Source organism: Peromyscus californicus, unplaced genomic scaffold (assembly GCF_007827085.1).
Source record: "Peromyscus californicus insignis strain IS unplaced genomic scaffold, ASM782708v3 Scaffold_1__1_contigs__length_55948999, whole genome shotgun sequence".
NCBI classification, from domain to species: Eukaryota; Metazoa; Chordata; class Mammalia; order Rodentia; family Cricetidae; genus Peromyscus; species Peromyscus californicus.
The window spans coordinates 10,389,262-10,414,303 of record NW_026294492.1 but is presented as its reverse complement, the minus strand read 5'-3'; the positions used below and the strand labels follow the sequence as shown (position 1 = coordinate 10,414,303).

Sequence of the window (25,042 nt, the reverse complement as noted above, 5' to 3'; positions counted from 1 at the left end):
ACCTGGGATTTTAGGTTTCCTTAGGTGTGCAGACAGAAAGGTGTGAAAATGATTGTCATGAAGGGAAGTGGTTGATAAAGATCCTAAAACAAGAGGAAAAGAACCTGGTGGGCAGCAGTGACTAGCGGGGTCAGGGAAAGCATGTATAAAGGCTTTTATTCATATTCTCATAAGAGGGGAGGGGAGCATGGGCAAGGTTAACTTTGGTATAATGGATAGCCCGAGGCTGTCGATTTAAACTCCGGTTGTCTAGTACCAGGCCCGGAAGTGATTTAAGACAAATAATTGATGGATAGTATGTAACAACCAAGTCAGAGAAATTGGTTCAGAGTTTGGACTCCGGATTTATTTTACATGTCAAATCTATGCTCACAAACTGTTCACCATGTCCATCGTCAGCTAGCTCTTAGGAGGATAGCCTCTCTGGGATTAGCAAGGACTCCAAAATGTCAAAACATTGTAAAGACAGAAAATAGAGAACGTTATCGGCCTAGCTGTGTATCCAGCATCTGTGTGGGTGTTGTTGCTTTGGAGCAAACATTTGTGTCGACAGTGATGCTTTCACTTCGAGGGCAATGATGACTCTTAGAGAAAACTTAAAAGTGAGACTTTTGCCGGTACTCATAGTACATGAGAATTACAGATTTTCTATTCTGTTGTTGTTTTGGTATAAACTGTGTATGTACATTACCTAAGTTGAGAGATGTTAGTAACAGCTTGGGACTTGTATCTGAGGCATAGTATAGCTTTTTTAGAATAAACTTTCTGGGATTTCTGCATGTGGATGAAGACTTTCCCTTCAGAAATGTGTGCTGGAGGCTGTTTATTCTAACTGCCGTCATTCCTCTTCTGGTGCCTTGTTTGTTTGCCTTGGAGAATCTTCCGCATTGTGAGCATCTGCCTAGTTACATCCCCTGTGGAGGCCAACTTTAATCCCTTGGTGTTTTTTTGGTTTCTGGAAATGGTGAGATGCACAGTAAATCAAGGAAAAGTTGAGCTGATGTTTCAATAAAGATGTGATGAGAAGATTGTCAGTAATGGGTCTTAATTTCCCAGGTGGGACTGAGCTTGGCTCCAGCCACAGCTCTGGGAAGCAAGGTCCTGCGCTAGCTGGAGCAAAGCCACACGTGAGGCGGGCGAGATAATCTGAAGAAAATGGGGGTAGAAGTGGAAAGTGCCTAGGTCAGGTTTCAATTAAAGGTCACATTTGAAAAGACTTCAAGAAATAAAATAATGGGGAACAGTTCTCAGTATGTGAAACACTGGAATTTCTTTATTTCTTTAAAATAAGGTTTCCAGAGGACCAGTAGACAGCTACTGAATGGCAAATAATGTGAGGTAGAAACTGGTCAGACCTTCAGCTCTACCCGGAGAGCTCCCTGGGAAATGAAGGTCCATTGCTGACCATTGTATGTGGAGCTTTTGTAATGTACAATTAAAGTTTTCTTAAGTAGTCCCCAGTCATTTTCAGGTGTCTAAAGCATACAGCTTGGACTAAGTTCATCCATCCCTAAGTTTGAAGTCTTCAAGGACACAGTCATCGTCTTGGGCCTCTGTCTTGCTCCTATAATTGTTGGTAAAATGTGATTGAGGCTTTTTATATTGTATTTTTAAATTATTTGTTTAGAGACTTCCTCTTGTCCTAACCCATTCATTCCTGAATGACAAGGATTTTGCTTCTTATTTTAGAGAATGTCTACTTAGAGAAGGTTTCTCTTAAGACTGAATGAAGGGATGAGTTTGGAAATGGGTTTTGAAAGGAATATCTTTTGATTAAAAATGTCTTTAGAACTGTATGATTTCTTTGGAGGCCTGAATGTGGTTCATTTGGTTCCTAAGGCTTGGAGAACACATTAGGAATGTATCTTTTCTTTACAGATACGGAACACTTTGCAAAGAGACAGTGTAGAGAAAGCGCGGTATTTTCTCCCATGAATCAACACAGGACAATTTGAATTCTAGGGCATCCTTTGACACTTTCAGTTGTTCCTCATTCTTCCAGCCATCAGCCAAGCTCAGATTATACTAATAACTTCAATATTTGTCCAAGGAAGGCAAGATTTGTGTGGGAATCCTCCAATGTATTTCCAGAATCAAATTTCATTTACTTTGGGCTATTCATATAGTATTCTCTCTCATTTTAGTATGTTTTTAAAAAAGCAATCTTTAAAAATTTGCAAACACTCTCTCTCTCTCTCTCTCTCTCTCTCTCTCTCTCTCTCTCTCTCTCTCTCTCTCTCTCGTCTCTGAAGTTAACGAGGTCCAGAAACTATTCAATTCAGTGAGCTTCTATGCAGTTATAGTAGACATTCTACAGGAAACCTCTAGAGCCTCAGATTGGACTTTTCACTTTCACTATGGAATATATTTGTATGCACTTACCCACCGCAAGAAATGAAAAATTCGTCACAGTTAGAGCTAGCTAAAAGTAGCTGTGTGTCTTCCTTTATAACTCAAGTTCATTGCCTGCATTCTGTCCATCTTCATCCCCTAATGGTTAGCCTGTCTTGTTCTCTTTTCTCCTGGCTGTATAGTACCCACATGTGCATTTGTTTACATATGTACATATGTTATTCACAAATGAAGGACAACATGAAGGTTTTTCTTTCTAAGATTATGTGACCTTGCTTAATATTATACATTTAAGTCTCTCCATTCTCCTGTATAGTTTATGATTTTATTGATGGAATACTATTCAGCTGTAAATTTAGTGTATATATGTATTTGGTATATATATACACACACACATATAATTTGGTACACAAACACCTTTCGAATTTTCATTCCCTATTCATCTGTTGATGGACAGCTAGGTTGACTCTAATTCATTGCTATAGTGGATAAAGCAGGAATAAACATGGGATGCAAGTATCTCTATGATGGCATTTGAGAGTATGTATGTTTTTTTAAACAATGAATTCCCATTGTGAGTATACATGATTGCAAGGAATTTGACTAAGGCCACAAAAAAATAGCATGTATCCTTATCAAAACAAATTGTGTGTAAACCTAGAACTGATTGACAATGTACTGTTCCCTTAAAGTCATGACATTGGCAGGTTGCTGCTTGTAATACTTTTTGTGGAAAAACTGTTAATGGTTAGAGAATTTTAGTACATGAGTAAAGCAAATGACTGCTTTTCTTTTTTGTGGACTGTGAGGAGGAGGGTTGTTCTTGGAAAGAACTAGATCGCCATTGTTTTGTTCTTCATATAGGGATTTTTCCTAAATTATAAAGTTATGTTATTTTATTTTTAAATTTTATTTTATGTGTATGATTGCTTTGCATGAGTGGATGTATGTGTGTGTAGCACGTATGTGTCTAGTGCTCACAGAGGCCAGAAGAGGGCCTTGGATCCTCTCGAGCTTGTGGTAATTGTGAGTTGCCATGTAGGTTCTCGGAATTGATCTTGGGTTCTGTGGAAAAGCAGCCAGTGCTCTTAACCACTGAGCCATCTCTGCAGCCTCTTATGAAACTGTACTACTGTTCTGGTCTCATGGTATTCATGTAATCACCCCCAGTTAGCTGTTCTTGATACAAATGATTTTGCAGCAAGACCCTACCTAGTCTTTGAAAAGGCTGAGTTCTGAGGACCCATCATGGATGTCTTTAAGCTTGAACTTTGCAAGAACTGCGCTGACAGGATTACCTCAAGTGTTAGTAACACACACTGTAGATTTTCCCAGTTATGGGGAGATTAACATAGTTAATCTGTTTAACATAGTTTGATGTGATCTGTGTTAAGTCAGTGCCAAGTGGATTTTCATGAGCAGTTAAAGCATCTTCAGCTGATTGTCCATTGAAATCATCTAAGGCTAAAAGCATGGCACTTTTTACTAAGTGCCATGTGGATCCTTAAGCAATGTAAGGTAATTTTTAAAGTTTTTTTTTTATTCTCAAGAATATCATACATATATACAATAACCATATTTACCATCCATTTCCTCTCCAGTTTTCCACATAGATCCCTGAACAGGCTCCCCTTCCAGTTCTATGCCCCTCCCCCATTTTCTTTTTCTTCTTTTGTACTTTACTAAGTCCAATTAGTGTCACCTGTGTGTGCGTGGGTGTGGGGCCATTCACCAGAACATGAGAAGTCCTTCTGGTGGCCACATTCTCAAGCAGGGGTGGTTCTCCTGGCCAGTTTCTAGAAGCTACAGAGGGCAGTGTTTCCCAGGACTCCTCTGTGGCTCTCCTCCCCAGTTTCATCACCTGCAGAGGGCAGTGTTTCCCAGGACTCCTCTGTGGGACTCCTCTTTGGTTGTCCTCCCCAGTTCCATCAGCTACAGAGCTCAGTGTTCCCCAGGACTCCTCTGTGGTTCTCCTCCCCAGTTCCATCAGCTGCAGAGGGCAGTGTTTCCTAGGACTCCTCTGTGGTTGTCCTCCCCAGTTCCATCAGCTCCAGAGGGCAGTGTTTCCCAGGACTCCTCCTCTCCTTTCCACCTCCTCTTCCCTGGTTCCTGTGCCTGGCAGGTAGGGTGGGGTGTTGTTCTAGATATCTCTCATTCTCAGCACTATAACCAGTCATGTACCTGTCCACTGACCAAGGCAGGCAGCAGCTCAGGTCCGTGTGTACAAACATACGTATTCAGTAGGAATTTTACAGCATGGCGTTTAGCAAAATGACAGCAGCAAGTTCCACCCTGAGTAATACAGTTTTGTTTTTATCCCCTCTCCATTCAGTCCTTTTGCAACTAGCAAGTGATGCTTTGCCGAATGACCTGACACTGGCCCTTGCTTATCTCCTCGCCTTACCACAGGTAAGCTCACCTCACCAACGAGAACTTAAATAAATGAAAAACCTGTCCTGGAGTCATTGGCAGTGAATTGTGTAGTGTATGTGTCCTCTTTTCCTGATAATGCCTAGGTTCCAGGGCCCAGTCAGTCTCCAGAGACCTAACTGTATAATGCTGACTTTAATGTTCAGTCCAGCTCTCAATCTGCTTTATAGAGCAAGGCCTGCTTTATTTCTGAACTTTCATACTGCATGTTAGGATGGGCTCAAGTTGGTGTGATGGGAAATTTGTATCATAATCCTAGGGTAACCAGTGTGTGAGGATTTCTGAGTTGATTCCGCTGCTTCTTCCTAGGTGTTAGATGCTAACAAGTGTTTTGAGAAGCAGGCTCACTCGGCACTGTCTCTCCAGCTGGCAGCGTACTACTACAGCCTACAGATCTATGCCCGATTGGCTCCATGTTTCAGGGACAAGTGCCATCCTCTGTACAGGGTGAGTCCTTACCATTTCTACTCTGCTAGTGAGTTGAATTACAGCTTTTCTGAAATAGTCAAAATAAGCCTTTTTCCTTGTGTGCAATGGCTTCCCAGCAGACAGCCCCGGCCTTTTCCGTGAGGCATGTCTGCTTCCTAGATCGCATGAAGAGGCAGATTGCCCAGTACTGATGGTGAATCCTGATTCTCTCTCCTTTTCTTTTCCAAAGATGATTTCACTAAGCTCTTAGTTAGGAGAGACTGAAAGGCAGAATTAGTTTTTTACTTTCCATCTCCAAAGGAGGCTAGCTCTCTAAATTAGCATAATAGACATCTCAGTTTCTTTTCCTGTTCTTGTACTAAAATACTGACAAAGGTTACTTATAGGAGAGAAGGTTTATTTTAGTTCACAGCTCAAGGAGCATGCCATCATGGTAGAAGTATCAAGGCTGCAGGAGCTTGAAGCAGCTGCTCACACACATCCATGATGGTGGGTCTTCCCATTTCAGGTGACACAGTCAAGGTAATCCCCCTTAGGGATGTCCAGAGGCCCACCTCCCAGATGGTTCTAGATTCTGTGGATGGAAGCTGGCAGTTACCACCACATGAGCAGTGTGATTCCATGAATGATACTGTGCCTTTCTTTGTGATCCCAAGATGAGAAGCAGCATCTTGTACATGAGAAGTGTACAGGTGCAATCATGTCTACATTTGCCACAAGGTTCAGATATCCTTTATTGGTGAGCCAGCACCAGCTACACTCCTGTTGTAGACCAGAAGTGTGGCCGTCACTCCTGGGAAGTCCTCCATGTTTACTTGTGTGAAGCACATGAAATGGTCAGCATTGGGAAATGGTCTGTTCTTTGATTGGGATTGTTTTAAGGAAACTTCAGTGCATAAGTAAATAGGTCAGACTTTGACAGCCACAGTGTTCACAGATCTAGTGTTCATAGTCTATGAATGGAGATTCTCCTCCTCTGGTGAAGGTAGACTCTGACGAAATAATTTCACAGGTGTGTCAAAATGTTAGTTGTCATGGCCATTTAAACACATTAGACCCTTAAGGCATGTGACAAACACTCGCCTTGTGACAACAATGGCTCTCACCTTTCAGTTTTTATTTAAAAGGAGAGTGGTTGTTCCAGTCCGTCAGAGCACAGGGTTATCTTCCTCGGCCCTGGCCACTCTTGGCTGTGCATTGTTCCAGATCTGGTCTAATACCTTAGTAGTGTCTGGCTAAGCGAGCACTGTGGTCTTACACCCACAAAGCATGAGGCATTTATTTGGGGTCACTGCTATTTTCTGCGGTTACAGCTGCTAATCTTATATAAAGTTAGTCTATTAATTTTGTTTTGTTTTTAAGGTCTCAGATATTTTTATGTGAAACAAGAAATGGCATCTGGGGATGTAGCAATGGTAAAGCATGTTCAAGTCCCTGGGTTCAATGCCTAACACTATAACAAAAATTAAAATAAATATATATCAATGGGTCATGGTATGGATTGAGAGAATGAAGTAATTACATGTAAGGAGTATAATGGCATTAATGGGACACCCCCACCCCACCCCACCCCCACTCCACAGGTTTGATGTAGCATGAATCTTAGACAGTCTTATTAATAAAAACAAACCTGGAGCCAGGTATTGGGGTGAATGCTGGAAGATCAGAGAAGTAGAACAAGCCACAGCTATCTCACCTTGCCAGTTCCTCAGCTGATTGTGTTTCCTCAGACTGGAAGCCTCTGTGTCCTTATCCAAATGGATCTCAGCTGAACTGCTGCTCAAAAGCCTAGAAGCTTAACCAGCTTTAGTTCCTGGTCCTCACGCCTTATATACCTTTCTGCTTTCTGCCATCACTTCCTGGGATTAAAAGCTCTTGTTACCATGCCTGGCTGTTTCCAGTGTGGCTTTGAACTCACAGAGATCTAGAGGATTAAAGGTGTGAGTGCCACCATTTTCTGGCCTCTATATCTAGTGGCCGTTCTGTTCTCTGACCCCAGATAAGTTTATTAGGATGCACAATATTTTAGGGGAACACAATACCACCACAGTTTGACACGTGGCTTCCAGCCAGTGACACTGATTCTGAAGGCTGTGAAATCTTTGGAACTGACCTATGTAGCAGAAATGGCTAACTGGTCAAGGCTTGGAGGTGATACCTATTTCTCCTTATGGCCCAAGTTTCGTGTTTTCTGATCTTTCAAGATGGGAACAAACCACACTGCAGGCCACCACCTCCATGTCCTGAGCACTTCTAGCCATCAGGCTTCCCCGCTGCTGTGGTGAAAGGCATCCTTTGAAATTATATGCCAATGCAAAGCTTCCCTCACTCAAGTTTCTTTAGTGTGGTATTATATTAGTTTCTTTTCTATTGCTGTGACAAAACTCCATGACCAAGGCAACTTATAAAAGAAAGCATTTAATTGGGCTTCTGGTCCCAGAGGACTAGAATCCTAATGGCAGAGTGAAGGCGTGGAGGCAGGAACAGCTGAGAGCTCACATTTCACACTCCAAGCAGCCGGCACTGAGAATGGCCATGAGTCTTTTGAAAGCTCAAAGCCCACCCCGAGTGACACACCTCCACCAACACGGCCACACCTCCTACCCCTTCCCAAGTAGTTCTACCAAATTGGGGACCAAGTATCCAAATGTATGAATCTCTGAGGCCGTTCTTATTCAAACCAGCACAGGTGTCTTCTGATAGAGATTAAATAGTAACTAAATAGGGATTTGTGGTGAGTTTATTCTGTGCTTATTTTTACTAGTACTTTATTGTACACAAAAGGAACATGTAATTTGCTTCAAGACACCAATTTGTTGAAGCACAGTGAAGCTTTGCTTTGCCAAATGCACTGTACCTTGCTCTAAACTTGAATATTTTCCTAGAAGCTGAGTGGAAATCTCAAAGCACGTTTGACTGTGTTCTCTAGATGTCATTGACATGCCGTGCAGGTGCTGAAAAGGGGACCCTCGCTCCCTTTTCAGTCTGTCATTGTGTTCATTAGCTTTTGGTCATGGCCGCAGTCACCCAAGAGAAACAATTTTAAAAGAAGGAAGACTCTGCTGCTGCTGTTCGTGATTTCCAAAGTTTGAGTTTGTATTTGGTTGACCCCATTGCTGGAAGGAGGCATCCCACATCCTGATGGTAGGAACCTTAGCAGAGGTTGCGGAGAGGAGGGAGAATATTAAAGATTTCTTCTGCTCCCTTTTGTTCCATCTTCTCTCCTAGCCTATGTGATACAAGTCCTTTTCTTATCACTGTGACACCCAAACACATCTCCTTAGATCACAGCTTTCCATCCCTGACCCCAAAGAGCTCATATCTACTGTAGAATGTGGAGTCATCCAGCCCAGCACCAAGAGGCGCTCCCCACTGTCTAATAGTTCTAACCTTATTTGAAGTTCTCAGTTCCAAGTGTCTTCCTGAGGCTCAAGGCAGCTCTCGGCTGCCGTCCTCTGTAAAAACAAAAAGCAAGGTATACTATACACTTGCTCTGTTCGGTGGCACCAGAGTAAACACTCTTGTTCCAGATGTGAATGGGAGAGGGTGACTGTTCTGTACAAACCAGTTCCAGAGGCTTCTGAGTCCTGGTGAAGCCGAGGCACAGCCACAGCCTCACTTTCCTGGTGTCGTCTCTGTGTCAGTTGCTGTGACTAACTGGACACACACAACCTAGGGATGCAGGGTTGATGTTTGCTTAGGTCTTGGTCCACAGTTGGTTGATTCCATTGTTTGGGGCTTGAAGCAATCAGAATACCAAGGCTGCAGCAGGATTGTGTGGCAGAGGCTGGTCTCCTCCGGGCAGCAGGGAAGCAGAGAAACAAGGGTGTGGACATGCTACAGGATTCCCTCTTTCCCCCTCTTCATTCAGCTTGGCCCTCTAACCTTCAGCACAGTACCATCCACTGTACCGTGAACAGGCAGGCCCTCAGTTAATACCTACTGGGAACACAGATAGGCTCAGAGTACGGTTTACCAGTCTTCTGAGAATTTAAGCTTCCACATTTAATGAAGATGGCAATGAAAATTAACCATCACAACCGTCGGTATACCAACATCCTACCATAGGCATAGTGCTCTGCTGTTTTTCCTTGAGGTCAAAAGATTGAAGAGCCCTTAGCACATTTATCACTAACTGTTCCTATGGCACCTTTTACTCTGTCCCTTCCCACTGAGACGAAACAAGGAAGGTTCCTGACCTCGTGGAGCTGCAAATGTTCTCCCCATCTGTTTAAGAGAGTTGTACAAGGTGGCTGCAAAGATGGCCTAGAGACTAAGAGCATGTACTGCTTTTGTAGAGGACCTGGGTTTGGTTCCCAGCACCTGTGTCAGATGCTAACACCCACCTGTAACTCCAGTTCCGGGGAATCCAGCGCCGCCTTCTGGCATCTGCAGGTGCTTGTAGTTATTTGCGTATCCCTGTATACAGACAACATATATACAAAATTAAAAATAAATCATTAAAAAGGGGGAAGAGAGAGTATGCTTTATGAGCTGTGGTATGTAGGAGCAGAAGATTGTGTGGAGGGCTATGAACCACCATTCCCTAGACTCAGTACAGCTCCTGTGACCATTAATTCTCAGCAGCAGTACTTATCTGCACTGGGTATTCAGGAGACTAGCTGTGTCAACAGTCAGTCAGAAAGCGGGGAGAGGGGCTTGCGGCCCTTCCCTTTTACCTCTGAGTGATTGTTTTATCAGTAGACTCTGCCAGAGAGTCACTGTCTTTAGTTGTGTGCATGCTGCTGAGCTCTCCATGCTTCGCCTGTAACTCCAGACCCACTGTCACCCAGATGCCATTGCTTAACCTTGGGTCACAAAACAAAACACAGCACATGTAAGAGATTTGTGGAGATGGGAAAGTGTGGACATAGTTGGTAGGGAGGTGAGCGTGGTCAATGTGCAAAGCACACTTATGTGAAATTGTAAAAATAGGAAAACAAAAGACAGTTACATGATGTGTTGATCAGAGTAATGAATGCTGCAGACAAGAGCATCAAAGACAGACTCAGTATATATTCTAAGTGATAGCTTTGGCAAAGCCAGAACAACAAGAGCATCAGAGACAGACTCAGTATATATTCTAGGTGATAGCTTTGGCAAAGCCAGAACAACAAGAGCATCAGAGACAGACTCAGTATATATTCTAGGTGATAGCTTTGGCAAAGCCAGAACAACAAGAGCATCAGAGACAGACTCAGTATATATTCTAAGTGATAGCTTTGGGAAACAGAGCCACACCTTGGCCTGTACTCAGTTTCACTTTCCAAAAACTCTCTAAAGAATTCTTTGGAGGAAAATTCTGGTTGAAGTTATCTTTGCTCTGTTTCCCCTGCACTGAAAGCCAGAAGTTCTTCTAAGTGTGCACAGTCCCTGAAAGGGTTACTAAGAGTCTAGAAAGCTTTCATGTCTGGCCCTCCCTAGGTCCTTCCTCAGTATCGCTCACCATCTCACTGGAGCAGCTTCCTGGGGCACTCCTAGTCTCTGCAGGCGTGGCTCACACACTAAACCTGTGCTTGCCTCCTCACGGTATTTGAAGGCAAGGTCTGTTGTGTTATTAGATTTCCCAGTGCTTAGAACAGGTCCTGGAATAGGAAGGGGTAATACTAAACAGATGTTTCTTGGGAAGATAGCTGAAAACTCATGATTCTGCAGTACACCTTGGAAGACTGAGCTGTGTAGTTTCAGGGACTGTCTCACATGTGACTACTTTGTGCCAGGCAGTGTTCTGGAGGAAACAGTAGTGAACAAAGTTTATAAATCACCTCCCCACTTAGGAATTGCATTCTCCTGGAGAATCACCTCTATATTGTTATTTTTTGCTGCTTCAATAAAACACCATGATCTAAAGCTGCTTATGAAAGAGTTTATTTTGGCTTGGGATTCCGGAGAGTGTCCACAATGGCGGGGGGGGGGGGGGGGGGGGGGGGGGAGGGGATCACAGCAGCAAGGGGCCTGAGCAGGAAGCCGAGAGGTCACATCCTCCACATGAACACAGAGCAGAGAGTGAACCACAAGTGGAGGGAGGCTGTGAACTCAAAGCCAGCCCTGTGATGGACTTCTTCCAACAAGGTTGTACCTCCTAAACATTCCCTAACCTCCTCAAGAAGTGCCACCATCAGAGGGCCAAGTCTTCAAATGCATGTGCTTATGGGGGATGTTTCTCCTTCAAACTACCACCTGATATCATGAACAAAACGTAGAGATCAGTAATGGGAAGTAGAGGTTTTGTGTGTGTGTGTGTGTGTGTGTGTGTGTGTGTGTGTGTGTGTGTGTGTAGTACAGTACTGAGAAGGGTCAGGAAAGGTGTCAGTTGATAAAGGTTATCCTTGAGTAAAGACAGAACCATTAGCACCACTGTGTAGCTCTCTATAGGAAGAGCATCCTGGGCAGGAAACAGCAATACCAAAGTCACAGAAGTGTCAATGTTCAGCTAAATATCCTGTGGTGTCTTAGCACGAGGTATTTGAGTTGGTCTTAAAATTATACTCTGTAAACTTCAAAGCATAAAAGAGTTGCCCGAGCGGAGGTCTGTGTCCAGATGCAGGCCTTCCTAGCTGGCTAAGGGGGTGTCAGGAAGGGTTGTAACATCAGTCAGCTGAGTGACTTGTTCATCTGAGCTGCCGGTGCACAGTAGAAATACAAAGTGAACCATGCAGCCCCTTGTCTGCTTTAAAATGCCTTCACATCTCTCCTCCACTGGGCCCTGTGAGCAGCTCCCCTGTACAGGGCATGACTGCAGAAAACGACTCAAAGAACGGCGGTGACTTGCTCAAGGTTACTCCAGCAGAAAGCAGCGTCCTGTCATGGCTTTCTCTGCTCATTACTCGCCTATGCTGCCACTCTGGCTTTTTTGCAAAAGAAGGAGTGTCACTTTTTTTGGACGTGAGTGATCTCTCTGGCATACAAGTCTAATAGAAATTCCCAGCAGGATATTTTCATGTGCTGCTGTGTCTGTAATATGAAATCTAAACTCCTGTGCATGACAGATAAACCCCCAGTGAACCGGCTGCCTTGCTGTCCCTCAGGCCCATTTCCCAACATTGCCTCTTTCAGAGATTATATTCTAGCTGCCCTGAGATTATATTTCTCAGAACATAAAATCTTGTGTATACCGCTGTGGACATGTGGATAAAATCCTTTCTGCCCAGCTATCTGCTCCCCACTATGGACAAATGAATCTGAGCCAAGGTACATTCTCTGATGTCCTTCCTGCCTCCTCCACAGACATGGGCCTCTTTCTCCCATCTCTTTATCCCTTGCGTGTGTACCAGGGTAAAAGGCTCTTTCAGGATATCATAGGTGATGCCCATGTGTCTCCTCTCAATTCAGTGATGGTATTTGAGGGCAAAAATCCCATTTCTTCCTGTATCCTCAGGACCTGATTTCCTATGTGTGCCAGTGACTGTTAATTGGCATTCGAATAAATTCAGAACTCTTGTCCATTGCTGTGCAGTGGGACATTAGAACACTGGAGCTTCAGATGTGCAAATGTGAGGCCTGACCTGCCTGGATCGGAGGAGGGGGAGGCAGTCGGGGAGCTGGCTGCATGGAGTACACAGGAGTGTTCTGCACACTAATGACTCATTCTCTGACTCTTTCAGCATCTTCCTTTGCATCAAACAGCACTGCTGAGTTTGGAATTAAATATGACAAAGTCCTGATGAATCATCCTGGAAAGTGAAATCAAAGTGCTTTCAATTTGTTGTCTCCACATAACAACACCCAGCGAAGCTTGGCTTTCCTCACTTGTCAGTGCAGCTGGCTCTAATTACACAGTCTTTTCACACCTCTCTACTTGCTGGGGCTGGTGTGGGGGCCACTGCCTTAGGTAGACATAGGATCCTGCCTGTGCATGATGAAGGGCGCATTGTCCTGAGCCGGCCAGCAGGGGCTGGAACTCACCAGGGTTGTTAGGTGACATTTGGAGCAGCCTTACTCGCCAATAGTTCTCTTCAGTTTCATACAACAATTGATGAATGAATAATAGAAAATTACTCCCTCTCCTGACATTTGTCCTAATTTTATCTCGTTTTTTAATGTTTAATATGTGATCCACACATGGCCAAAAAGTGCATGTCGAGACGATGGTGTTCAGTAAATTCTGTTTCCATTTCATGCCTGCCCAGCAGCAGTTGCAAATATTCACATTTAGATTGTGCTGTGCCTTACTTTCTACTCATATCTGACCTCTGTGGTTGTGCTAAATGTGTTTGGAAGTATGGGCTTGCTATCATTTTTAAAGTTCTGAGACAATATCAGTTTATACTGGAGTGTGTCCGTTAGCTTTACAGGCTAGGGAGGCAGCTGCAGCAGGGACAAAATCCCAAACTTGGTGTGTGTGTGTGTGTGTGTTTAAGCTAGTCATTGAAATTACTAAGTAGAAAACTATCTCAAAATAACAGCCCTAAAGGGGTTGTTTACAACGTCCCAAGCAGTATTACCAAGAAAGGGAGCCCATTAGACTCAGTAGACTTACTCTTCTTTGCTGCTTCAGTAGTATCAGTGAGCAGACTTTTTTGTGGCTACTTGTATATACCTTGGCATCGTAGCGCCTTGACTATATTCTTTAAAGAAATCTTATTGTATTCACCCCTTGAAGAATTGCTACTGTTTTGGAGGTAAATAGAATGACTTTTGACACGTTGCTTTTTAGAGTTTTTGGTACCTTATTCATGGTGTTAGGTTTTTCTAGCCTGTGTGATATTTTGCAATATCACTTGAATACTGAATATGGAAGATTCCAAAGCTACCTCTGATGTCTTTTAGTCTTCTTTGACACTGAAAGCTTTCACATTTACAAGTCATGTCTTCAAGTTTCAGGGAGAACATGGTTGGGTAGAGAGACAAGAGTAATGGATGTTTGAAAATACTCGCAACAACAAAAATTCCCAAGTAATGTTAGGTGTAAGGTTGGTTGTAGAACACTCAGGGAGATGAGTAAGTGGTGTAGGGACAATGTGTGGGAGGCCATGTGGTTTAAATTTTCTTCCCAGCTATAGGACTGCAGCTGCAGACCCCTGAAGTTTAAGCAGGCATCTAGAAGACAGAAACAGCTTGACTGTCCCCTGACCCTCCGCCCCATTACTGGGTTGATATGAAGTTCAAGTGAAAACACTTTGGAAAGTTTAAAACTCTTGCATTTGTAGAGATGACTGAATGTGTGCATCAAATTAAGTATTGATTGGAGTGAATCATAATTTCTTTGGAATATTTTGAGAAAAGAGATGAGGTCATGGGGAAATTTCTACTGAAATTTAAATTCAGTTTTAGAAGTAATAATCACGAGCCCAATCCCTCAAGGAAGAGAGGAGATAATAGTGTCAGTAAGCAAAGACTTCACACAGGCAGGAGGGTCTACAGCACTCCTCCACCTTGTTTTGTCTAATCTTTATGAGAACCATACTGAAGAAATCACTTCAAGTTGAAAACCATAGAGCTCGATGGGGAAGAAATGCCAGTAATCCAGGCCTGTGGGGCCAATTCATTTGTTCTTCTGGAAGGCATTGTGCTTGGGAGTCAGGCCCTTGCATCCTCTGCTACCTGCTTAGCAGCCTCATATGAGTTCTTAGGTCCTTGCCTACCTTAATACAGAAATAGTCTGAAGAGACACCTGTCCTCCGGTTGCTCTGTTGCTCTGAAACTCAGCACAGGTGTATGAAGTCTCAGTCTTCCATCCTAAACACTTCAATATTTGGGGTTTTGTTCTTAAACATTTCATAGGTAAAGTGAGTAAATTTGAGGTACAAAGTTGTGAAATAAAAATTATTCACACAGGGCTGGTTTCTCAGTAAGGAGAAGAGATTAAGTTGCTTCAACTGTATGGGACTATATTAGCTGTAATTTGTTGGTCTGAAAATTTGTTTTTACAAAGAAATCAGTTCTGAATACTTAGCAGAAGCATGCAGGGGGATGTCGAACCTCATTTCCACACCTGGAAGGATTTGCAAGGATTTATTTTATTTTAATGATTGAATTCGTGTGCACTCATAGGATTTCAATCTCAGGAAGGTGATCATCCAGTGAAACTCGCTCTGTCCCCTTTGTAGAAACTGAGCAGCAGGAGAATCAAGAGAGGAGATCAATTCCTCCCTCCATGGAGTTCCCCGGACTGGTAGCCTCCGATTGTGCAGTGAATATCTATTCAGATGCCTCCTGTGAACTGCTTAGGTGTTCCCCTAGTCAATCGCTAGCTCTTAATTCCTTGAGAGTAACCTGAATATAACTGGTTTTCATAGAACAGCCGAGAGAAAGGAGTGTTTTAGTAGAGAAGCTTCTGCTTGCCACAGGTGACAATCTGCATGGAGACCCACAGCTACCAAAGTTCAGAGACAGACTGTGGAAGGGTCAGCCTCTAGAGAATCATGTATTCCACTTCCTGTCTTCCAAAGGCCTAGGATCAGTGGAAGAGAGGCCTGGGAAGAACGGAGAGTCAGTGGATGTCTATAAGGAGGAACTCACCGTGGTGCTGACAGCATGCACATGACCTGTAGAAGCCCAAACCAGACTAATTTCCAGCATGGAGAAGGGAGTTGGCTCTGAGGTTCCACCCCTAGCCAAGGAGTTATTGGCAGTTGTTAGCTGCTGGGAAAGGAAGGGTCCATTTTTTCGAAGAGTGTAGCACTGGATAAGCCGATGAAGCTCTAGTGGAAGACCACATGTTCATGACTATTTGGACAGCACAGATTAGCGTAGAAAGCATGCAAAGTTGGGTGAGAATAGAAGGGGGTTAGATTTGGAAAGATTTGGGCCAGGGAGGGTAAGTATGACTGAAACATGCTGTATAAAAATTCTCAAACAACTAATAAAAATTTTAAAAATACCTTATTTGTGACTTACAACTCAGAACACTTTACCATGCACCTTATTTTTGTAGACAATTTTGTTGTGTTCTGAAAAAGATGGATTTATCACTTGCTCATGGTCTCTCTCCTCCAGAAGCTATGATATAATGAGAGAAGGGAAGCATAAATTATGCAATACAAGAGCAACTGCAGTCAAGTTTTTAAAACACCTTTCAACGAGTTTTACAGCCTCGCCCCCCCCCCCCCCCCTTCATACCATGCTCGGTATATTTTCTCTTAGACTTCTCACAGCCATAAGAGCTGTTTTATCATTGCTTCCAGTTTACAGGCAGGACAGTGAAAATCAGAAGGAATCAGCTGTTACAAGGTCATCCAGCTGCGAACTTCTGCATGTCTGCTTATGGTGCCACGTGATTTTGTTGATTGGATAAAGGAGATCAACAAGTTCTTTTGCCTTAGATGAACATGAAGGTTGTATGTGTACTTGAAGCTTCCTATAGTATACAAATTAGAGCCTACATACATAGTGTAATATTCACGTTTGTTACCTCTGTGTGCTTCCATTTTGGGATTTAGCTTACCACCCGGCCTTTGGATTTGTGTCATAAACTGTGTTAGAGCAAAGAGAGTGTAACCGCGGTGTTAAGTGATAGTGAGGCCTAAGAACAAGTATGCTGCTCGTTCTGCAGAGAGTACACGTCATGCAGGAAGGTGCATATGGACTTGTGTGGCCCACAACTATCACCTGTAGGCCAGATAACTGCACAGGTACCTATATCATGGCAGAAGGTTCAGAGTTACATGCAAAACATTCTACAGGTGGAAAGGAAATGAAATACTAAGCATGGGCACACTAAGCACTGAGGTGTGGTTCCTTTTTTGCCTCTATCTGTTGCCTGATCCATTGCTTATCTACAGTTTATGTTGGTTTTCTTGTTGCTGTGACAAAAACACCTGACAGGAGTGACTTGAGGGGGGGAAGGTTCCACCGTTCCACTCCTGTGGGAAACACATGGGGGCAGCTGGTCACATTGCAGCCAAGGTCGGCATGCGACAGAGGAATGCTGGCACTTAGCTCCTGTGTTCTTCCTGTCTTCAGTTTGGGACTCCAGTCCATTGAATGGTGCTGATCACATTTAGGGTCCGTCTTTATATCTTAATTAACTCAATCTAGAAACTTCCTCACAGACATGCCTAGAAGTGTCTCAGGATCCTGTGAAGTTGACAATATTAACCATCACACAGCAGATTCCCAAACAGCTCTGTAATTGCAGTGAGAATTGATTTACTCATTCTGTCTTTATTTATAGTTGTCGACACTAGAATATACACAGCTATCCTTTCCTGGAATATATCTTCTTATTTCTTGGGGCCTTTCTGATGTTAGTCCCTGATGTTAGCATAGATATTAACACTTCCAAGGAGATTTCTCTGACATGTTCTGTTCCCCTGGAGCATCCCATGCTCATTGTGTTTAGCCATGTTATCCATGCTTGTTTCGTTGTCTCTCTTAGTAGGTTGCATCTCTAGAGTAGCAGGGCACGTTCTCATAGTACATTGCCTGGCACTTAATTGTACAATCCCCCATCCCCATTTTTTTTGTAAAAGAGCATAGGAACAAAGGTTTTTTAATTCTAGGTAAACTTCAATTGTAAAGGCCACTGATTTTTTAAACATTGGAGATATTTGAGATTATTTCTTAAGCATTTTAAGTGGCCACAAAACAATTTATTTCACCATGAATTAACTAACCAAAGAATGTTCAGCAAAATAATCATTGGCATTGAATACTTTTAGTTGATCAAGTAAGACTGGTGGTGGAGATAAGAGATAAAGAATAGCACAGAACCATTATATCTCTTTAAAAATGTACCTCGAATGAATTAAAAATGGCCCTGTGGCTTCCTGTGGTAGAATTTAGTGTCATGTTTTTTTGAGATTATGACCTAATATAGAGAGAGACTTAGAAAAAAATGAAATACAGTTAGGTTCTCTTTTTCTTAAGTCCACCTGTTACAATCTAGTATTTCTCTAATTGGTTTTTAATCTATGCTTCCAGACTGCTCCATAATAGCATGAAGAGAGAGACTGTCGACCAGGTTTGGTTGGCTAGACTCAGCATTGACAAATCTCCTGTGTAGCTCAGAATAATGGGTTTTCATGTTAAAGATGCTGACAGCTTACCATCATTAAGAATAGAGTTCTGAGAACTAAAGATAGTATGTGGGTTTCTTCCTCCTTAGCTCACATATTTTAAAATAAATAGTATGTCTCCTAAAAATCAGGATGGAGTGAGTTAGTGCCATTATAGAATGATATTATTTATATTTCCAGAATCATGGCTGAGCCTGTTTTGCTTTATTGACTCTCAGACCAACATATATATATACACACACACACACACACATATATATACACACACATACACACACACATGTATGTTATATATACATATATATAATGATCACTTAGTCACTAATTCCCCTGCCCTGTCATCTGTTGATTCTCTGTTTTGTTCTATTTGAATAACATTTTTGCTCTTCAAGGCGCTGCCCAGAACCACAGGCCCCATGTCCTTTTGAGCCCCAAATCAAGCAGAGTCAGTAGTCAAATCCATTGACTTTTGCACACATTCTTGCATATCTAGAAGTGCCTTTGGTGTTTGCAAGTATGAGCCAGTTTTCATTTTTGTTTCTTCACCTATTCCCCAAAGAAAACATTCTTCTCCTATGCTTTCTGCCTTCTCTAGTGAGGTTATTGAACTGTGCTTTTTGTACTGAGAGTATTTATGGTGGACACAAGAATGTATCCAGAGGCAATAAGAGGGTGAGAATGTCTCCACAGAGTGAACTATTTAAAGTGATCAGCAGGTTAGGACAAAAATGTAATGTAGGTTTTATGATAGTTGAAATGCTAAAAATAGCAATTTTTAAGTTGTTTAGAAAGTTTTTAAGATGGAAAAGAAAAGATCAAAGCAGGAGTCCAGCAAGCCTGTTTGTAGGCTCAGCTCTGTATCCTTTCTTTGAGGTGCATAAAGTGCCACCTCTGCAGTTGGCTTTTAGGTGGCTGTGATTCAATGTACCCAGCAGTGGGAAGTGCCATACAGATTTCCAGGAGCTATGTTCTACTCTTTTTAAATACCCGCTCACGTATGTATACTGAATATAAAGTACATTTTTCTTCAACTTTCCCAGGCCAATCCCAAAGAGTTAATCAAGATGGTGACCAGGCATGTGGCTCGACATGGCCACGAAGCATGGCCTGAGGACCTCGTGTCACTGACCAAGCAGCTGCACTACTACAATGAGCGCCTCCTGGATTTCACCCAGGCTCAGCTCCTCCAGGGCCTGCGGAAGGGGGTGGATGTGCAACGGTTCACTGCTGATGACCAGTACAAAAGAGAAACCATCCTTGGACTTGCAGAGTAAGAGGTCACTTTGTCTTCTGAGGGGTGGGTTCGAAATGCAGAAGGTTTAGTTGAATTCGTAGCTAGATCAGCATGCATAGTTGTTACCACAGAACCTCTCTCCAGCTTTCCCCGTCCTGTGAGGAATAGATAGTAGATAGACTAAGTAGTCTTAAGGTAGAGAAGTCTGTCATAAGTAGAGACAGACTTGTGAGGCTGTAAACTTAGGCAGTAGCACTGAGTTGTATTGGGGTTTTGTTGTTGTTTGCTGTTAGCCTCTCGTGTCCTTGGTAACCCAGTTCCTGAATTATGTCTCTTCTAGGGACCTGGGCAATGACTTGGGTGAGAAGGATGGTGTCTGTGATAGAACTTCAAAAATGAGATGTCCTCTTATTCTTGGCTGAGAATCTCCCTTCTCAAAGTACATAGAATTGATATTCTTTAGTATGTTCATAGGTACTGTGGTGGTTTGAAAGAAAATGGCCCCCAAAGGGAGTGGCACTATTAGGAGGCATGGCTTTGTTGGAGTGGGTGTGGCCTTGTTAGAGGAAGTATGTCACTGTGGAGACGGGCTTTGAGGTCTCATATGCTCAAGCCATACCTAGTGTCTTGGATCACTTCCTGTTGCTTGCAAGTAAAGATGTAGGACACTTGGATACTTCTCCAGCACCATGTCTGCCTGCATGCCACCATGTTGCCCCATGATGATAATGGACTAAACCTCTGAAAATGTAAGGTACCCCAATTAAATGTTTTTCTTTTATGAGAGTTGCCATGGTCATAATGTTTCTTCACAGCAATAGAAACCCTTACTATGACCGATACAATTGCCCTTATTTCAGAAGATCAAGTATAGGGAGAGGTGCCTATATCCTAGTTTCTAGAAAAGCAAGCCATTTTTTAGCTCAGTCTCCTCACAGAGCCTTTGTGAGTGAAGAGCAGGCCCTGTGTGAGAAGGTGGTACAACTTAAGCCTGGCTGGAAGAGTGACTCTATAGGAATGGAGGAAAGGAACTCATTCCCTTGTGTTTCATTGCTGGCGTGCTGTGTTTCAGTAGCTTAGATCAAGTGAGTAGTGGTTACTGTCCTGAGAAGATGGTCACCCACGTGACTAATAGTAGAAATTGATTTTAACACTAAACACAACCATTGAGTATTCACCATGGAGCACACCCAGAGTGTTATGTGTGGTGCTCTGCAAGCTTTATCTAAAGTCCCCCATCCCATAGACAGCCCTGTGAGAGCGAAGTGTTCTTATCTGCATTTATTAAATGAAAAAAATTGCTGCTTAGGATGGTCACTGGCCTAAGTTTACATGGCTGATAAAATGTAGAAGTTTGATCTTAATCTGGGTCTGTCATGTTTTAAAAACGTCACATCTCTACCACAACGTGGTATGCCTTATGTAGTTTCTGTTCTCACAGACGCACTAGTGGGCTGTGAAGGTTAGTACTGTAGTCTTGAAGCTTTGGTTGAATTGTGTGTACGCTGATAGGGTAGTTACTCATGTCTCCTGAGAAGTTACTTTGAAATAACAAAAATGGCTTTAATTGTGGTAATGGTATATTATGATTCAATATTATCCTTTAAATCCTTATGAAAATGAACTGAGGTCATTCTCTGGTGACTGTATTAGCCTGGATCTCTTCCTCTTCACTCTTGGAGGCATCTGGATTTTCCATGAGGTCTGAGGTCTGGATTCTCTGCCATGCAGGGTAGGGGGAGTCGAAGGAGAGATAGTGGAGAAAGGCAGTCAGTGCCAGTCTCAGTTAAGAAGTGCCTTCCTCTTATCCTTTCTCCTGGAAGACCAGCTTCAGAGTCACTCATGTCTGGTTTGGCGGTGTCCTGAGATGGTGCAAAGCCCAGCTTCCTTGCTTCTGGAAGAAGAACCCGAGAAACAGGGTTGTAAGGAGCTGTTCAAGGTCAGGTAGCCAGAACTTGAGCCTGGCTTTCCTATTCTAGAGCCAGTGTGCTTTTCCTTTGGCTATTTGAAATCCTCACATGTTGGTTTCTTATGAGAGGATTATTATGCAGAATACAGAACTGTGAGGTGAGGAGTACCTTAGATTATTAGTTACATTTTCCTGGAATTTTTGTCTAAGTTTGCAGCCAGCATATGCTATTTGAAGTATGTCCTCAAGGATAAATATATGCTTTTGATAAATATCTAATAGATCCTGCTATATTCCATTGCTTAGAAAAATACACTGCAGTCTTTGGATGGCTTGTTTAAAATGCCTCATAGTTTCAGTGGGGTTTGAGCTTTGCTGTTCTCGTTTGCTGGAAATCCCAGTGTCTAGCAGTGTTGAGAAACACTCTCTCCTGATTTTTGCCACTCTATCTCTTCTTACGCACAGTGTGGCCAGACTTGTCACCCCTTGACTGTCGTAAGGCAGGGTTTGCTGCTGCTTATGTCTTATATTATAGTCTGCGTGTCTTTGGGAAGGCTGGTGACTCTGAAGAGGGTATGACGTAACTTCCGGTGCAGGGCTGGAGTGCTGGCCCAGCCGCTGAAGGGCTTGCCTTGGGAGCTTGAGGTCCGGCACTTGAGTCCCCAGAGCCTCTGTAAATAGCTGGACACGGTGACATTCTTCACAGTCCCAGAGATGGTGAAAAGGGCGGTAAAGATAGACAGGTCCCTGGAAACTTGGGGACCAGCTACCCTTAGCTCTGTGGCAAAGACCCAGGCCAGTCAGAGACCTTGACTCTAAAGGTAGACGGAACCTGGGGACTGAGTACTGCGGTTGTCCTTGGAACTCCACATGTGTAGCGTGTGTGACTATACTATCATCCCCACACACAAAGGTACACACACACACACACACACACACACACACACACACACACACACACATGCACGCAGATGCCAATCCATATCCAACATGTACCTCTGCTTGGTTCCCATCATAGAAAGGGTACATTGGTAGTGTTCCCTAGTGGTTTCTCATTTTGTCACATAGGGGTCTGTACTTAATTAGAAATGTGTTCAACTGACAGTTCATACTCGATGGGCTGACGCAGTTTTATAGCACTGAATAGTTCTCTTCTGTAGCCTGTGAGAAAAGACTTTTAAAAGTTTATAGAGAAACAAGAATCCCAAAAGAATACAAAAGAAGGTGGGCACAGACACTGTACAGCAGCAAAGCCAAATGCTTACTAAGGGCCCTTTCCAGAGGGCATTTGCCGACCCCTGGCTAAAGAGACACACAACTGCTGTGGCTTACTTAGCTGGAGATGTAATCCTGGCCCTGCTCACAGGAACAGATTCCCTTGCTGCTGCTGTGGTTGTTCCAAGACCCTTCCATCCAAGAATTCCAGTTTCTCTTCCTCTGCCTTTGGAAGCAGGGTCCCTGCAGCAACCTTAATGTTAGTTCTCTGAACTATTTTCTTGGCATTCTTCATGTCCCTTTCCCTGGTGATGCCATTTCCTGGCCTTAACCTTCCACCAGATCTTTGTTGGCTCCAGAGACATGTTCAGGTCCCTTTCGCTTGAGGACCGTGCACTGTCCTTGTGTGTGATCTGCTTGTCCGTTTACCAGAGTCTCTCCGACTGGCCTGCGGACACTTGTGCTTATTTAATGTGTGCTGCTTCTTCATCCTTTCGTTCAAATGGATTGCTCTTCATCCCAACTCCCACAAGAGTTTAGAATTCTAAAAACCTAATTACGGTTTCATGTCTCACTCCCTATTCGGCTGTGCGTTCCAGTAACATCTTGCTTGTTTTTATGATTGAAACAGCTTCACACCTGACAGCGCAGAAAACAAACAGAAGACATTTTTACAGACTTCTTCCATGCTTTTCAAATGTCACTGTGGATATCACTGTGGGCTATAGAGTCTAAAGCAGAATTCTTACTCTCTATTCCTCTGCACTATTGCAGTTTGACTGGGTAGTTCTGTCCTGGGGAAGGCTATCCTGTGCTTTGCAGGGTATTCAGTATCGTACATGGTTTCTGACCACAAATCCCACCCCATTTGTGACAGTTAGACTGTTTCCTCACATGGTCAGGTGGCTCCTGGGGTCAGAATTACCCTTGATGGGGAGCCGCTGGCAAACAGGTCCCTGCTCACCTGCCTTGCCGCCTGTGAGAGAGGCTGGAAGTCCTTTTACTGCATTCTCAAGAGCTGTGAATAAAAAAATACAAAATCCACAGTCCTCCCGTACACGGCTGTGTCTCCAAGAGAATTGTCTTTGCTGACTTGGGTCACTGTTTCTTTTCTTTCTCTGTGCTTGGTGGACACTCCTGAAGAACCCTTGAGGAAAATGTCTACAGCATCGCCCTTTCCCTGGCCCAGCGGTACAGTATCTCACAGTGGGAAGTCTTCATGACCCATTTGGAGTTCCTGTTCAGCGATAGTGGGTAAGTACAGTTGATGTGCACGTTGATGTCCATGCCTGCCTCTTGAGACTCCAGTTTAAAGCAGTACAGTTTCAGTGTTCCTCTTAACTGTAGACCAGGATGACTTGGCACAGGTTTGCCCTTTCCAGTAGCCCATAAGTTTTTGTTTTTCAGCACAGCTCTGAGAGTTAGACACCTTCCTGTGCATTGATATGTTCATGGAGAATCTGTTGGCAGTGGTGTTTTAGTAGTGGGGGACAGGGTGGGTATCTTGGCAGCGTGGAGCCTGCAGTGGAAGTTAGATGACAATTTGAATAATGACTTAGGCAAGTATGAAAACAAAACTTTTATGTTCTGTATGGAAAGTGTAATTAGGAAAGTAGAATAGTTAGGGAAAGCTTTCCTGAGAGAGTCACAGTTGAGCTATGCTATGGTTGGGGTTTGGTTTGTGTAGCCCCCAAATGCTTACTTGTTTAAGTTTAATCCCACTGGAAGATATTAAAGGAGCAGTAATGTAATCCTGCTGTGTTGTTTAGATCAGCCTTGGGGAGGCAACTGGGATTGGATAGGTCATCACAGTAGAGCATCCCCATTCAGTATGGTGAGTATAGAAGAAGAGACAAGAGATTGAGACACGTATGCACTGCCTTTCCTTCACCCTGCAGTGCTCTGTGCAGATTTAGGACTCTGCTAGCTAGCAAGAAGGACTGGAGCTTCTAGATCTGTGATCTGAGTAAACCTTTGTATTAGGACGTAGTCCGCTCTGGGTGTTTCATTATGGCAATTCAGAATGGACTATTGCAAGGTGAGATCTCAATACTCAGTCAGGCTTAACTATACTCCAAGGAGAAGGGAGCCATCTTGGGTATAGACGATTTAGTAAGCTCAGAAGTCCTTAGATTAGGAGCATGATGAGTCAGAGGGCCTGGCAGAGAAGCAGTGTGATTAGGCCACAAGTGGGAAATGCATGTGGGTGAGATGTAGGAACTAGACCATGCTATACTTATGATTTGGCATTGTGAACTTATATTAATCACTGCAATAGTAACATCTACATTTTAAGCATTTATCAAATTGTACTGTGTTGATGTTGTTATAGATGTTAAATGCTGTCCTAAGTGCACCATTTTTTTCAGGCCCTGGAAAGGGCCTTTGGCATCTCCCTAAGAACCACAGGCTGTTTAAGCATTTGAGTGAGATAAAAGGTGGAAGGAAGATTACCTCATTATCACTTTAATAAGATCTCTTTGGTTAGTTGTGGAAGAAAGGTGGACTGGTAAG

The 25,042-nt window shown here is 43.3% G+C and overlaps 1 protein-coding gene across 5 annotated transcripts in view; it reads left to right on the top strand.

Annotated features, from left to right (window-relative positions):
- Positions 1-25,042, top strand: part of Nbas (NBAS subunit of NRZ tethering complex) — a 281,500-nt gene that overhangs the window by 168,989 nt on the left and 87,469 nt on the right. For all 5 annotated transcript variants that reach the window (XM_052745880.1, XM_052745878.1, XM_052745879.1 and 2 more), the window contains exons 39-42: positions 4,685-4,761; positions 5,092-5,229; positions 19,211-19,440; positions 23,672-23,782. In XM_052745880.1, coding sequence (XP_052601840.1) covers positions 4,685-4,761; positions 5,092-5,229; positions 19,211-19,440; positions 23,672-23,782 — 556 coding nt within the window. The remainder of the gene's footprint in view (positions 1-4,684; positions 4,762-5,091; positions 5,230-19,210; positions 19,441-23,671; positions 23,783-25,042) is intronic.